The sequence below is a fragment of the Miniopterus natalensis genome, chromosome 13, assembly GCF_054644295.1.
Source record: "Miniopterus natalensis isolate mMinNat1 chromosome 13, mMinNat1.hap1, whole genome shotgun sequence".
Taxonomy (NCBI): domain Eukaryota; kingdom Metazoa; phylum Chordata; class Mammalia; order Chiroptera; family Miniopteridae; genus Miniopterus; species Miniopterus natalensis.
In genome coordinates this window covers 49,991,105-50,006,562 of record NC_142093.1, presented here as the reverse complement: position 1 = coordinate 50,006,562, position 15,458 = coordinate 49,991,105, and the positions used below count along the sequence as shown (strand labels likewise).

The following is a 15,458-nucleotide window of genomic DNA, read 5'->3' as shown; positions in this document are numbered from 1 at the left end:
GCGTGTAGGAAGCAGCCGTTCAATGACTCATCATTGATGTTTCTCTCTCGCTCCCTCTCCCTTCCTGTCTCTGAAATCAATAAAGACATATTTTTTAAAAAAGACAACAAGGATTGATTTTATTTTTAACCAGACTCATCAAGAGAAAAAGAGAGTGCCCCAATAAATAAAATCAGAATAAAAGAGAAGTGATAACTGCTGACTTTGGGTTGCTTTTGGTTTTTTTTCTAGTTCTTTAAGATGTGATGGTAGGTTGTGTACTTGGAATTTCTCTTGTTTCTTGAGTAATGATATAAACTCCCTCTTATTATTGCTTTTGCTGCATCCCAGAAGTGTTGATATGTTGTATAGTCATTCTCATCTGTCTCTGTATATCTTTTGATCTCTTATTTTATTTCTTCCTTGATCTTTTATTTCTTCTTTTATTTCTTCCTTGATCCAGTTTTTAGCAGTATGTTGTTTAATCTTCATGTATTTGTGGGTTTCTTTACTTTTTTTTCGCAGTTGACTTCTAATTTCAAGGCATTGTGGTCAGAGCATATGCTTGGTATAATCTCAGTCTTCTTGAATTTGTTGATGCTAGTTCTGTGAGTTCTGTGACCCAACACGTGGTCTATCCTTGAGAATGTTCCATGCGCACTGGAGCAGAATGTAATAATCTGATGTTCTGGGATGAAAAGTACTGTAAAAGTCAACTATGTCCATTTGGTCTGGCATTTTATTTAAGGCTTATATTTCTTGATTTTCTGTTGAGTTGATCTCTTTAGAGCTGTCTATGGAGTATTAAGGCCCCCAACTAGGATTGTGTTTTCATTTGTTTCTCCCTTTAGTTCTGAGTAGTTGCTTTATATATTTTGGTGCTCCCTGGCTGGGTACATATATATTAAGAGGTGTTGCCCGGCCGGGCGTGGCTCAGCGGTTAAGCGTCAACCTAGGATCCAGGAGATCGGGGTTCGATTCCCGGTCAGGGCACATGCCCGGTTGTGGGCTTGATCAATGACTCTCTCCTTATTGATGTTTCTATCTCTCTCTCCCTCTCCTTTCCTCTCTCTGAAATCAATAAAGATATATTTTTTAAAAAAAGGAAAAAAAAGTGTTATGTTTTCTTGATGTAGTGTCCCCTTTATCATTATAAAGTATCGGCATCTTTGTCTCTTGTTATCTTTGTTGTCTTGAAATCTGTTTTGTCAGATGTAAGTATGGCCACACCTGCTTTTCCGTGCATGTTATTTGCTTGGAGAATCATTTTCCACCCTTTTACTTTGAATCTACATTTGTCTTTGCAGCTTAGATGTGTCTCTTGTAGGCAGCATATGGTTGGGTTGTGTGTGTTTTTTATCCACTCTGCTACTCTCTGCCTCTTTATCGGTAAATTCAGACCATTTACATTTAGGGTAATAATTGATGTATGAGGATTTTCTCTAGCCATTTTATCTTTTGTTTTCTGGTAGCCCTGTGCCTCCATTGGTTCTTTTCCTTTGCACCTCTGTTGTTTTTGTTTGGTGGTGTCCTCTGTGTCCTCTTTTTTTAAGCTATGTGTCCTGGTTTGGGGGTGTTGTGTGTGGCTACCATTATGTTCATAAAAAATAAAGTTGCATATATAAAGTTTTTTTCTTTTGAGTGCATCTGATGTTCATCCTCTCTTGCTGGTTCAGATCTTTATCCCCTCCGATTTTATGTCTTTGTTGTCACAAATTATCCCTGTTTATGCTGTACATTTTTTGGTGATCTTACACATAGTATTGTGACCTTACGTTCTTTGTTTCCAGTAGAATAACTCCCTTGAGTATTTCCTGCAATGGAGGTTTTCTGTTGATAAAATCTCTCAGCTTCAGTATATCTGGGAAAGTCTTTATATCTCCTTCATTTTTAAAGGATCATTTTTGCTGGATATATTGTTTGTGGCTGGTAATTCCTCTCTTTCAGATGTTTGAATATTGGTTCCACTCTCTTCTGGTTTGTAGAGTTTCTGCTGAGAAGTCATATGAAATTCTGACGGGTTTTCCTTTGTAGGTCACTTCTTTCTTTCCTCTGGCTGCTTTGAGAATTTTTCTTTGTCATTAATTTTTGACAGTTTTAATGCAATGTGCCTTGGAGAGGGCCTTCTTGGATTGAGGTAACTAGGTGTTCTGTTTGCTTCTTGGATTCAAGGATCTAGTTCTTTCCTATATTTGGGAAGTTCTCAACCAGTATTTGTTTGAATAGACTCTCTGTTCCATTCTCCCTCTTCTCCTTCTGGAATGCCTATCATTCTAATATTGCCTTTTCTGATGGAGTCAGATAGTTCTTATAGAGCTTTTTCATTTTTCTTTATGTTCAGGTCTCTCTCTTCTTCCTTCTGTGTCAATTGTAGATTCCTACCTTTGATATCACTAATTCTTTCCTCCATCTGGCTGGCTCTGTTTCCTATGCTCAATAGCTCATTCCTAATCTTCTTAATTGCATGCTTTATTTCCAGGATTTCTGATTGGTTCTTTTTTAAACTTTCAATCTCTTTGGTAAAGTACTCATTTTGTTCATTGCTTTGTTTTCTAAGTGCACTGAATTGCCTATCTGTATTTTCTCACGTCTTGTTGAGTATTTTTAGAACGGCAGTCTTGAAATCACTGTCATTTATTTCACACACTTGTATGTATTCCAACCTGCTATCTGGGGATTTTTCATTTTTTTCCTGATCACTCTCCTTACTGTGGTTGTTCGTGGTACTTGCTCCTCTTTTTTGTTTAGGCATAAATCTCCCTTCTATAGCAGCATTCTCTGAAGAGGTCTTTCTACTGTTTTCCAATAGATGGCGCTTAATTGCAAGATTTTTTTTACCTCTGTAATATCCCAGACTTGACCTCCACAGGCTTCTGTAAGACAGTACAGCTACCCTGTTTGGGGTGAGGTTTGTTTTGCTTTCAAGTAATGGTGATCCCAGGCCCCCAACCTCCATGGGGTCCTGCCCCAAGCACCAAACCCAGGGATCCGTCACAGAGGGAAACAGCAGTTCCACTGCAGTAGCTCTTGGTTTACAGATAAAATGTTCCTTGATTCGACACCGAGGGCAATGGGAGGCGAGTTTGGGGAGTCCAAGGGGTGGCAGGGCTCTGTGGTTCTGTTTCTTTGTCAGACCCCCCCCCCCCAACAGAAGACAGCTATGGGGCAGAACACTACACTCTGTCCACTCGCTCAGCAACTGTTCACCCACTCACCCTGGTGGGCTCCCCCCTGCAGTTCTCTTTTCCTCCCAGCCAAAGGAAACACTTGCTACCACCATTTTCTTCCCTTCATTGCAAGCTCTTTGAGTTGACCGCTGAGCTTCTACTGCCTGGCCCATAGGAGGCACTCAATACACACCTGTTAGAGGAGGGAGTGAGTGAATTCCTCTTAACCCAATCTAAAAATTAATGAGATCTCAATTAAAATTCCAAGGGAACTTGATCAAATGATTCAAAATTTATACATACTAAAATATAGAATATGTGTATTTTTTTAAAACAAATTTTATTTGCAGAAAATTATTCAAAAATAATTGAATAAACGTCTAGAGCAACTTATACAATGGTGATCATCACAGAATTATTCATAAAGCACAAAATAAAATAATGTTAAGTCCATTAACTAGAGCCAAATCAAATCATTTATGATGCAGCAGGAGAAAAGATGCTAGAAGATATTATTTTTCAGAAATATTTTTAATATTACAAATAGAATATATTATCACTTAGAAATGTAACATAAAATGATTTATAAATATGGATAAGTATATATTTACATATATGACTAGCACACCCCTGCCATCGCCCAACTCCTGCCCCACCTCACCCTTCCCTCAGGCTGAGCTGCTCCACCGCCCAGAACCAGGTCCAGAATTTCTTCTTGGGCTTTATTTCATATTTCTCAGCAGCTTCCCGCAGCACCAATATCTCCTCCATTATTTTCTGTTCCCGGGGCCAGAGGGAAAGGAGATGTACACACAGCACCAGTAGGGCAGGGAACGGGGCAGGGGACCCATGCGGGGTGTTTGCCCATGGGCACTTGTCCTTCCCCTCATTCCATCCAGGCTCTACCTGTGCTCAGAACTGGGCATTGACAGCTCTTTCTCTAGGAAGGTATCCTTGATGCCATCCCCTCCCCCAGCCACCAACAGGAGGGGCCTCCCACCTCTGTTATCAACCCTCCCAGTAGATGTGAGATGCAGGGCATGGAGCCCAGGAGTGCGCCAGCAGGGGCGTCTCTGATGTTCACTCCCTCCCCTGCCCCTCAGGAGGTGCCACAGCTGCTCACCATCTTCTCTTGTTTAAAAAGCTTCCAATTCCCCTGCAAGGGAGAGAGCCAAAGTCCATCAGGAAGAGCCCCCTGGCCATGGCTACCCCTGTGCCCACCCCCTCTCATGTTGCACTACTGCCAGGTCCCAGGAGGGGCGGGAAACATGGAAAGACAGGACTTAGACCCAGGCCAGGCTCTGGGCTCCAGAGGACAGGGGCATGGATCGCTATGATGGGCATAATGCCCCCGCTCCCAGGGGCGGCTATGCTGACAACTCAGGGCTCTCTCCCTAAAGGTCAATCCTGGCCATCCCAGCCTGGGCCCCAGGTCACCCACCTCCTGAGAATTCTCGCTGTCTGTCTCCAGCATCATCAGATCTTCCAGAAAAACCCCAAGGAAGGGGACACACTAGGCAATCGGGGTGAAGGTGTCATGAGCCCCTGCTCTCAGGTGCCCAACACACCGTCCCCTGAAAGCCTCCCACCCTCAGCCTCCTGGCCCACCCCACGGATCCCACGTGGAGCAGCCCAGGACCCTTAGAGCCTCCCCTCAATGGCCCCTTCCCTCACTCTCCAAGAACTCCTCCTCATCACCTATCAGGGCCTACTTTTGGCAAATCACAGGGTCTATGGTCAGGGGCCAGCCCCACCCCCATCTCCTTGCTGGACCCAGTTCTCCCAGGCCCTCCTCTTGGTCACCTCTAATGAAGGGTCCAGGGTTCTGTGGGAACAGGGGCCGGATGCAGGAGAGGAAGGCCTCCCTCTCTTCACTTGGAGACCTCCAGCTGGGAGGACAGCACCCCCTGACCCTGACCCTGACCCTGACCCTGACCCTGGAGCACTCACCAGACAGGCTCACTCACCTTCTTCGGCAGCCTCTTCTGACCTCCACAGAGGGTCAGCATCAGAGTGACAAATCTGCTGGACTCTTGCTCCTGCTGGGGTCCAGGACACGGTCATTGAGGCCATAGGCCCCTCAGCCCATTTCCCCCTCCACCCCGACCTCAGACCCAAGTCAGCTGGTACCAGGGCTACTGTGCCTCCAGCAAGCTCTGATTCTGACAAGCTCTCAGCTACAACGTTTACTTGGTGTGGGACCTTGGGCAGGGGCCTGGCCTCCCTGACCTGCTTCCTCCTCTGCAAAGTGTGAGACTTCCACCTAGCTCACAGGTCCTCTTGAGGGCTCAGTGTCATTACTGTCATCACTGCTCTCACCCTCCCCTTGCAGGTGGAACAGTGCAGAGGGCTCTGCACAGTCTTTTCCTGCCTGAACCTCGTGAGCACCCTGTGAGGCCTGCAGCACAGGGTGGTCGTCTCTCCACTTCTCTCACTAGGAGACAGGAGGCCCAGAGGGGGACAGTGACTGGCTCAGCTGCCTGCCCCTCCCAGCCAGAGGCTTTGTCCCATCTGCCCTCACCTCACCCTCAGTCCCATCACTGTCCAGAGACCTGTCCTCTGGGCCCTCAGGTTGTGCCCAGGCCCCCAATGGGCCGAGTCATAGGCAGACAGGTGTGTCAGGAGCCTGGCTGAGCAGCCCTGCCTGGCCTACCCCGCTGGAGTCTGTGTCCGTCAGACCGGAACCGAGGCCATGCCAAGCCTTCACCTCCCCAAGGAACGCCCAGGACCTTCCCCTGGGCAGCAGTCTTTCTTCACCCTCAGGGATGGGGCCCTCAAGGTGCCCCATCTAACTGGTAGAGTAGGGCTTGACAGGACACTTTGCCTCCTCGTGGACATGATGCTTCTGTGGTCTGTGCAGGAAGGACCCACCAACATTGCACCAGTTCCCCAGACACTTCTTAGAAGCCCCCTGGCCCGTGTTAGTGCCCACTGGGCACTGGGTGAGAATCCTGAGACTGACTGGCAGCGAGTGCTCCAGGGGGCAGTGGAAAGTCACAGAATGCACACCTCTCTGTGTCTGTTCAGCAATAGGGACCCGGGGCAAGCAGCCCTTTTGTTCACCTGGCCCGTGGGAACCCCCAGTAGGCCCAAGCCCGGGGCAGGCAGGGTCGCTGCCCTTGAGGGCGTGATGAAGACAGAAGGACCAGCAGGGCCCTGGCTTCCTGAGGACAGGCTGGGCTGGTTTGGGGAAGAAAGGTCCCCCCCAGCCCATTCACCCCACAGCCTGAAGAAGCCAAGTGCCAGCGGGATGGACCCGCATGAAAGCCAGAGACGCGCTCAGCCTGCCAGCCCCGCACCCCGTCCTGGAGCAGCCCGGCCACCGCCACTCTGTGCGGGGACCAGGCCTCCTGCCCCTGAAACTGCCCCCCACCTGCCCAGGGACCAAGCAGATCCTCTTCCTGCTCATCGGAACAGAGGGGGAACATTTTCAGAGAATCCTTAAGGGACAGACGACCAAAGCCACATCCTGCACGGTCCCCACTTCCCTCACCCTCCTCTCTTTCCAGACCCCCGGCCTCCTCGCTCTACCTCCATGTTGTTCCTCCAGATCTCGGGATTGTCCTCCTCACAGAGTTTGGTCATTTCCACTCTGCTCTTCCTGAGGGGAGGGACAGAGGAAAGACATGTCCAGGAATGATGGGGGAGGGGAGCTAAGGGCAGATTCCTTCTGACCATCTAAAGTTTCAAACTCCTGGGGGGAGGGTCCTCATGGGTTCCTCTGAGCAGGACCCTCTCCGTGAGACTGGGGCTGGGCTCTCAGATGGTCACCGGGGCCCCCATTCCCATTGCTCTTGAGCGGTTTTGACCAGTTCTGGTTTCCGCTGGGCATAGGGTTCTGGTGCTGGAAACACTTGCCAATCTCCTATTTGGCTCAATGCAGCCTCTGACATTGAAACAGAGCTGGTGGCCTGAGGTCCCAGGGAGGTTTCGAGACTCCACCCACGAACCCAGTTCCTGTCCCCAGGGTTGGCTGCCTCCCAGGAGGTGAGGGGACATTGGGAGACATATGGGAGACACCCCCCCCACCACCACCCCACACCTCTGATGGGAGAGGCCTACACACCTGGAAACTTTCTCCCACGTCTTCCTCAGGTGGAGGATGGGCATGCTCTGCAGACTTGTCAGAATGGCATGAAGGGAAGAGAAGTTCCCCAGGGCTCTGCACTCCTGGGAAGGGAGAGATGGGCTGTGAGGTGGGAGCTGGAGCTCTAACTTCAGTCCCCCCACAATTGACACCCCCTTCTGGGTGAAGCAGATGCTCAGGGTGGACACGTTTAGCACCCAAAGACCAACACTCACAGAGAGGAGGGTCTTAGCTCAACCCAAGGAAGGAGCCAGGTAGGAAGTGAGCCTCCCGCCACTGGGACCTGAGTGAGAGTCAAGGTCAGCATGCCCCTGGCACAGAGGACCTAGAGACTGTGCCGGGGCTCAGACGTCAGACCTCAGTCCTGAGAGCTGACAAAGCAGTCAAGGCATTTGTAAGGCTCCACACAGGGACTCCACTGGGCCTCCCATCACATACCTTGGCCACCTTCACCCAGTGCTCCACGACCTTGGCCCTGTCCTGGGCCCTCATGCCTGGGTCCCCGAGGCAGGTGGCGATCACACACTTGGCCACACGATTAAACTGTGCAACAGCAGCTCGGACAGTGGATGTCATGTACTCCTTGCCAGGCTTGTCCCTCTGGGACCAGAGAGAGCCCAGGCACTGGTAGGGCATCACCTCCTTGAACAGATCCTGGGGAGGAAGGGCAGTGTCACCCAGCTCTGCCACACCTCAGCTAAGGGTCCCCAACCTCTGGCAAGGGTCACTGAAAGTCAAGACTGAAAGTCAAAAACCTGGGGATGTGGCCTGAGCCTTGGAGTCCCTGGGATTCATTCTCTGTTCGCCGAAGGCACCCAGCACTGGGTGACCCAGGGCTCAAGCCTGGTGGGGAAGGGACAGGAGCACCTGCCTGCAGCCCTTCCTCACTTACTCCATACTTCAGGATGGGACTCACGTCTGCTCAGCAAGGGGCGTCTTCCAGGATCTGATCACCCCTCTGGCCCGAATCCCCATTCAGTGTGCATTCCCTTGTGGCAGCTACAACCACAGGCTGTTTGTTTACCTCCCTTATAGTTAGTACACATCAGGCGCCTAATAAGTGTTGAGGCCGCTGGGCCTCATGGGCACAGGGATGGGCAACTCACGGACCTGGCTGGGCACAATGAGCTCTCTACCGTCCAGGCCGCACCCAGCATTCTGTGTGACCCCCCTCATCTAATCCGCCCAGCCACTCTGTGCAGCAGATCTTGTGAGTGTTCCCCTCGTGTCCGCAGGTGGACAGCGAAGGCTCGGGGGTTGAGAAAGTTGTCAATGACCCACGGGTGCCAAGGGGTGCAGCTGGGATTTGGATCCAGGTCATAGGAGTACAGAGTAGGGAAAGGCAGGTTCGGGCAGCTAAGGACAGAGGGAAGCCTCTCCCACCTCACCCGGAGAGCCTCCCGCTCACCAGGTCCATGGCTGTGAGCTGCTCTGCCACCAGCCTCGGAGAGAAATTCCGGATGCTATATTTTGCCTTCCTTCCTAGGCGTTTGGTGTTCACAGCCTGGGGGTAGTAGCGGGCTGGGGCTGGAGCTGCCTCTGGTCTGAGAATTTTCATCAGAGATAGTGGTCCAGATGGCTCCAGCTCCAGAGCTGGCCCTGGGGCTGCAGGGGATGTTGGTGGAGGGGCTGGAGGGGCTGATGGAGGTGGCATTGGCTCCAGCACCGGCACAGCTGGACCAGGCTCTGGCCCTGGAGCAGGCCCCTCCTCTGCCTCTCGGATGCTCTGGAGCTCTGGAGATGGTTCTGGAGCAGGTTAGAGAGACTGGTTCACCCACATGCCTCACTTTCCCGTGCCTTCCCAGAGACAGGAAAGATGCCACTGCCTTTGAGGGTCCTCCAGCCCATGAAACCCCCATCCACACAACCCCCCAGATCACCTTCCCAGACTGCAGCCCCTCACCTTCCAGCTCTGCCCCAGTGGGCTCAAGATGCTCCAGCTCTACCCAAACAGTTGGGACCCGGACCAGCAGGTGGGAGGCAGGGTGTTTGCCCCTCACAAAGGCCTGTTCCAGGGTGAACCAGGGGAAATGGAGGGGCTGGCCGAAATATTGCAGCCGGTCGGGCCAGGTGCCCATTACAGAAGCAATGGCCCTGCGGAGAGTCAGGTGGGCAGCAGAGTCAGAGTCCTGGTCTTTCCTTCCACACTGCCCTCCCATGGCACCCTTGTTTGGGACTGAGCCTCTATGGCTGTCCCTGCCCATCCAGGGGTCAGCCCAATGCCACCCCTGACCCCTGTGTGGCTGTCATGAGAGAGCAGGCATGGTGATCCAGCGGGTTTCACACAGAGTCTGTGTGAGTCTCTCCCTCCCAAGCCAGCTCTCCTGAAGGCCCTGCACACTGCCCAGCCCAGCCCAGAGCTCCATGCCCCTGGGCATCTGCCTGAGGACTGAGCCAGGCATGTGAGCAGCCTGCGCACCACAGTCCTGTTCTGAGCCTGGCCATGGCCGTCAGGACAGATGCATGTGGAGGGGGCAGGCAGAGCAGGATGGGTCTGTGGCGGGGATAGGACTCTCGGGGACAATTCGTTCTAGCCTCGCCTCTGGTTCTAAGGGGACTGGGACTCCATCTGCAGTTCTCTTTGACCCTGTCCTCCTGGAGTAGAAGCTTCCAGACCTCAGCCTGCCCTTGGGAATCAGCAGATGTGTAAGATCAGGGCTCTGCCAGGCCCTGTTCATCCTAAGCCCCCATCCCGTAGACACAAGAGGCCTCTCACTTTTTCACTTGGTCTTGCGGTGTGCCACCCTGGTCATCATATGGCCCTTTATCTCCACTTGGTGTGAACACCTTGATGACATCAGGTCTCACGGATGGTGGACAGGACCTGCGAATGATGTGCACTGTGACTCTCTGACTCGCTGACTTGAACTGAGACTCAGGGATTGTGTCTGCTTCATTCACTGAGTTAGGCTAAGTGTCTCCCAAAGTGCCTGCTGGTAGTAGGAGCCTAATACACATTGTCCAGTAAATGAATTCCAACCAGAACCATCCCCGATGTCTGAGTGGGCCTGGGCCCCCTGCTATCTGTCCCCAGAGGTCCCTAATCTGTCCCCACCAAGCACCAGGACTGGGACCAGCTAGGTGAAATCTCAAATGGCTTGGCAGCCTGTTTTCCCTGTGCTTTTCCAAACTCTGATGCCACTGGCTGCTGATGGGTGAGTCAAGGACTTTTCATGGGACAACGGAAAATAATTGCCACGCACAACAGCAGCACGTCCAGCAGCCCTTTCTGCAGAGCCAGGGTAAGACTGGGTATGGCTTGTCCCGAAAGTAGTCCCTACGAGAAACCTGTGAGGTTTCTCCTCTGCCACCCCACTTTTCAGAGGAGCAAACAGGCTCAGACAGTGTGGTGACATTTTCAAGACACACAGGCGGCAGTGGGCAGAGCCGCTACTCTGCAGAAGAGGGGGCGTGTGCTCACCTAGTAAACAGCTCGTCCAGGAACCCCTGGGCTCTGGAGAAGGCCGGGTGCACGGGCATGAAGCTGCAGATGTGGGGGATGTTTCCAGCGGGGAAAGCTGGTACCGTGGACGCCGCCACCTTCCCCAGGCAGCCTTCCTGGAGGGCCCGCATCCTGGAGGCCTCACGTAGGTTCAAAGTTAACTCAGCCGCACACTGGGTGGGACAAGGAGCGACATCCAGTCAGCCTCCCCACGGGGAATCCCAGGGGGATTGAGGCCTGGAGCCCACCCAGGAAGTCCCAGCCCCTCAGGGGCGTGTGCAAGAGGAGGGACAGCAGTGCCCAGGCTGAACGAGGCTCTAGGTTTTCAAAGCACCACTTAAGTTGGGAGGTGGGAGGATGTTCATACAATTGGTACCTTCTAGGCATGTTTTCATTTTTTGGCTGAGGAACATCTGACCTCCTCGTATTAATAGTCCATATGCAGAGCATTGTCCCTGTGCGTCCTTAAGAAACATCCCCATTATAGAGGTGAGATCACAGAGGCTTGGGGATGTCAAATGTCTGCTCAAGGTCATGCAGGTCAGAACTGAGAACTGTCCTGTATGACATTCCCTCTCAGCTCCCTGAGACTAACTTGCTCCTGACATTGATGGAAAGGGTCTGGGAATCTTGTCCCTCCCCAATGTGGGGACAGTGTACGCTGTACCCCTGGCCTATAAAAACCATTGACCTCAAAAAGACACTTATGTCTGCTCCTTTTACACTAAAGGGCGTTGCGAGACCCTCACTATGGAGACCCCAGATTCTGCAAAGAGGCAAATGGCTAGAGAATCTGAGCAAATGTCGCGGGTTGGAGCAAATTCACGTGGCCTGTGGAAAGCTGACAGGTGGGTCAAAGGACCAGTGAGACAGTTGTCAGAGAAGGAACACGGTGATTGCCTTGGACAACTTGACATCGGATAGGTATAAATCTCAGTGAGTGAGAAACCCAAGGGCCAGGCTGGGGGCGAGGCAGCGGCCATCAGCAGAAACTCCTGCCGGCAGCATCGCTGCTCCAGCCTTTGCACTGGGAAGCGGCCTGCATCTGGGCAAGCTGTCCGCGTGCGTGGCCTTCCGCCAGCAGGGGGCGGCTGTCTCCAGTGGGGGACGCTCTACATTGTGGTCTGAATTGTGTCCCCCAGATTCCATGACTTCGGAATTCCTGGAACTTCCGAATGTGCCTGTATTTGAGTTTTAGTCTTTAAACAATAATGAAGGTTCAGTGGTTCAGTGTTGTGGGTCTTAATCTGCTATGACGAGTGTCCTTCCAAGAGGAGGGGAGGACACATGGCAGCACACAGGGGAGTCCATGTGACAGAGAGAGGAGACGGCCGTCTACAAGCAGAGGAGAGACCCTTCAGGGAAACAGCCCTGCTGATGCCCTTTGCATTAACTTCTAGTCTCTTGAATTGTGAGCAAATGAATATCTACGGTTCACACCACCCAGTGTGTCCTGTTAGGGCAGCAGGCGCAACTCACACAGTCCCCTGGGACACACTGAAGGATTCCCGGCAGCACTGCCGACCTGGCAGCTGAATCACGACAGGCCCATGTCCACAGCACTGAAAGGCCGCATCGCTGTGGGGAGCGACCTCCGTTACTGGGCCAGGTCTGCAAGGACAGTGGAACTGACTGCTCCCCGGGCTACCCGGGGCGGGTAGTGAAAAGAAGAAAAACAGCACCATGCAAATGTGCTCGTGGTCTACTGTGAAGTGAAACAAACATATTCTTTTCTCTAACAGTCCTACAAATATGTGAGGAGTGATTGTTTACTCTCCGGTGCAGCTGGAGGGAGGAGTGGAGGTCCAGGTTCCTTTGCCATGGGACTGGGAAACTGTTGTGGGAAAGCTCTAGGAAGTCCCTCGGGGAGACCCCAGATGTGAGTCTGGGTTCTTGGCCTTCCCTGGTCATCTTGGGGCCCTGGGTGTGGAGACCACCCTGGGCCAGCTCTCACCTCAGACCAGCACTGGACGCGGTTGTCGGCCTCCTGCACCTGCACCCTGACCCGGTAGGTGGTGGAGTGGGGCCCTTGGTCCAGCACCTTGATGATATTCTCCTGGGAGCTCTACAAAGACAGAGCGGGCACTGAACCAGGAGGCATCAGGAACCTCCAACCCCATCTGTGGTCCTGTGGAACGGCCGCCCTGGCAAACTAACACAGTCCGTGAGGACACAGTGGGGATGCTACGTCCTCTGTGGGATGATATGGACATAAGTGAGGCCACAGCTGCTGACCCGGCCGGACTACAGGGCTTGGCCGTGCTCTCTGGATACAAGTGGCAGAGAAATGTATCCAGTACCTTAATCCCTTCCCAGTTGTTTAAATACACAGCATCTGTCAGTGTGATGATGTGTGAGGCCCGGAGAAGGTCTCCAAGGTCAGTGGAGCTGGGACTGGTCCACAGGATACATGGGGCAGGGAGGTAAATAATTGAAAGGAGTAAAATGCAAAGACAGCAAAGATGTTTTCTCTATGGTCCCAACAAATAGGGGAAGACTGGATTACTAGCCTGTCTTCTGACACCTAACAACCAGTTCCAGGAACTGGTCGGGAGGGCTGGAGGTATAGATTGCTTTGGGAGGGGGCCTGTAAAATGTTGAGACCCCAGATTTGAGTCTGGGTTCTGGTCCCACTCCAGTCACCTGGGGGTCCTGAGTGTGGGCCAGCTCTCACCTCAGACCAGCAGTGGATGGTTTTCCAGGCCTGGCGCTCTTGTCCTTTGGACAGGTTCCTGGCATAAGTGAAGCCGTCCGTCAGCTCCTGTATGACGTCCTTGTTGGAGGTCTGCAGAGACAGAGCCCGGGCCCGGGCCATGAGGCATCAGGGGCCTGCCTGGGCACTGCCAGTGGGGGAGAGGCCACCACAAATGCCGCTCCCCACATCAGCACACAGGGCCATCTGCAAAGACCTCCAGGCAGGGAGGGAACACAATGACCCCTGGAGGACTCCCGAGTAACAGGTGGGGAGAGGAGCTTGGTTCCCAGCCCCCAGCTTCCCTTCCTGTCAGCCATGACCTGGTCCATGAACAGGACAGACCCTCCAGGCTTCGGACACCTAACAGCTGCTCCTGCCCAGGATGAGCGCCCCTCACCCCACGCTTTCCCTCCCTACCTCCAATGCACACACACACCCAGGATGGGGGGTAAGAGGTGTGGGGCTGCCCAGGGGGGACCCCATTTGGGGCCTGGCCTGGATGGGCCCACCCTGGGCTGCCCTCTGTTACCAGATGGTGCCTCGGGCCAGAGGGCGAGGCGTGTCCGCAGTGGACCTTGCACCAGTTTCGACAGCAACAGCAGCATCTCTCACTCTGGGCTTTTTTGTGCCCAGAGCCTCGGAAGCACGGGAAGCAACAGAGAGACATCCTAGTCCCCTGACTGTCTCCAGTCAAGTGAACTAGAAAGGCAGTTGTCTCTAGAATGTGGCTACCTGGTTACCAGAGCTCTAAATGCTACTGGGGACCTGTCACCAAGGAAGTGAGGTCACCCCTCAAGGTTCCATGACCTGGGCCCCTTCCTCCAATCAGAGCCACCCAAAGGCCCCCTGGGCTTCTGCCCGCTCACCCTCCTCGCTCAGGTCCTGTCCACACCCGCACCCCAGCACCTACCCAGCCCTCCCGCAGCTCCCTGGGGATGGGCCAGGGCCCGGCTGGAGGGGAAAGCCGAGCTCGCAGCCCCTTGCCCCCCAGTTCCGTGTCCTGGGGACGCCTCTGTGCCTCTCAGGGACCCCCAGTCTCCCAACCCGCACAGTGAGGATGACACTGAACACCATTTCCCAAGGACACCATCAGGCATGGATGACACAACGTCCCTCACACCTATGGGCTGGCCTGCCATGAACCTGCTGCACAAGGGTAGAGGTGGAAGAGGGACAAGAATGAGGGGGACACGAGATGAACCCCACGTAAATCAGGCCTGGGTCCAGCGTGTGGTCTTGGGGAGTCACTGCCCACCTTGGCCTCATTTTCAAATCTGCACCTTGAAGGGTTTGAAAGGGCAGGAAATTCAGATATTGTCCTTCGCTGGCCTGAAGCCTTCCGTGGCCTCTTGTGAGGCTCAGAATCAGCCCGAAGGCCTCATGTGGGTCCACGTGGTGGAGCCGTCCCAGCGGCTTCTAGTGAGTCCAGCCCCAGGCAGGACCATCCTCGTGTATCTGCCGAGGGCTCAGGAACTGGCTTCTGAACCACGGAGAGCACAGCCCAGGGGACGGGATGTCAGGACTTGTCACTTTTCTCGTCCTCTCGTCCTTGAGTTCCCTTCCTTTCTCTTGGCCTCTATTTCACTTCCTCTCTGTATGTGTCTCTCTGTCTCTCTGTCTGTCATATCTCTGGAACAGGGAGAGAACATGCCCATGGTTTGAGCTGCCCTATGGACAGGCCCCTTAGGAGAGAACCAAGGCCAACAGGCAGGAACCCGGGCTCTCAGTCCAAACTGCACCCTCACCAACACCAGGCGAGAGACCTTGGGAGGAGATCGCTCCCCAGGCCAGCCTCAGTTGAAACCCATCTCCTGCCTCACGAGACCTGGAGGCTCAGGCATCCAGCCCAACCGTGCCCAGAAGCCTGGTCCACAGCACTTGTGAGGTGTTAATATTTTACTTTACGGGTGCAAGGTTTGAGAGCGGTGTTGTTTGTGCCTCAATTGTACACTAGCAAAGGGAACCCAAAGGCTTAAAACACAAAGTATTGCTGGTTAAAGTCAAACTCGGAAAGGAAGAACCTGATACAAAGGCACCAACCAAACTCAACCTCAGAATTGCCTCCCCAGGAAGATGGCAGAATCCCAT

At 53.1% G+C, this 15,458-nt stretch overlaps 1 protein-coding gene across 1 annotated transcript; it reads right to left on the bottom strand.

Moving 5' to 3' along the window:
- Positions 1–4,245: 4,245 nt before the first annotated feature.
- Positions 4,246–13,490, bottom strand: LOC148091686 (ral guanine nucleotide dissociation stimulator-like). The gene is made up of 11 exons (XM_087823756.1): positions 13,350–13,490; positions 10,655–10,848; positions 9,950–10,057; positions 9,137–9,327; positions 8,642–8,988; positions 7,672–7,887; positions 7,213–7,316; positions 6,678–6,747; positions 5,114–5,188; positions 4,588–4,659; positions 4,246–4,302 (listed from the first exon to the last, which is right to left on the bottom strand). The coding sequence occupies exons 1-11, from the start codon at positions 13,488–13,490 to the stop codon at positions 4,246–4,248; spliced, it is 1,575 nt and encodes a 524-aa protein (XP_087679882.1).
- Between the last annotated feature and the right edge of the window lie 1,968 nt (positions 13,491–15,458).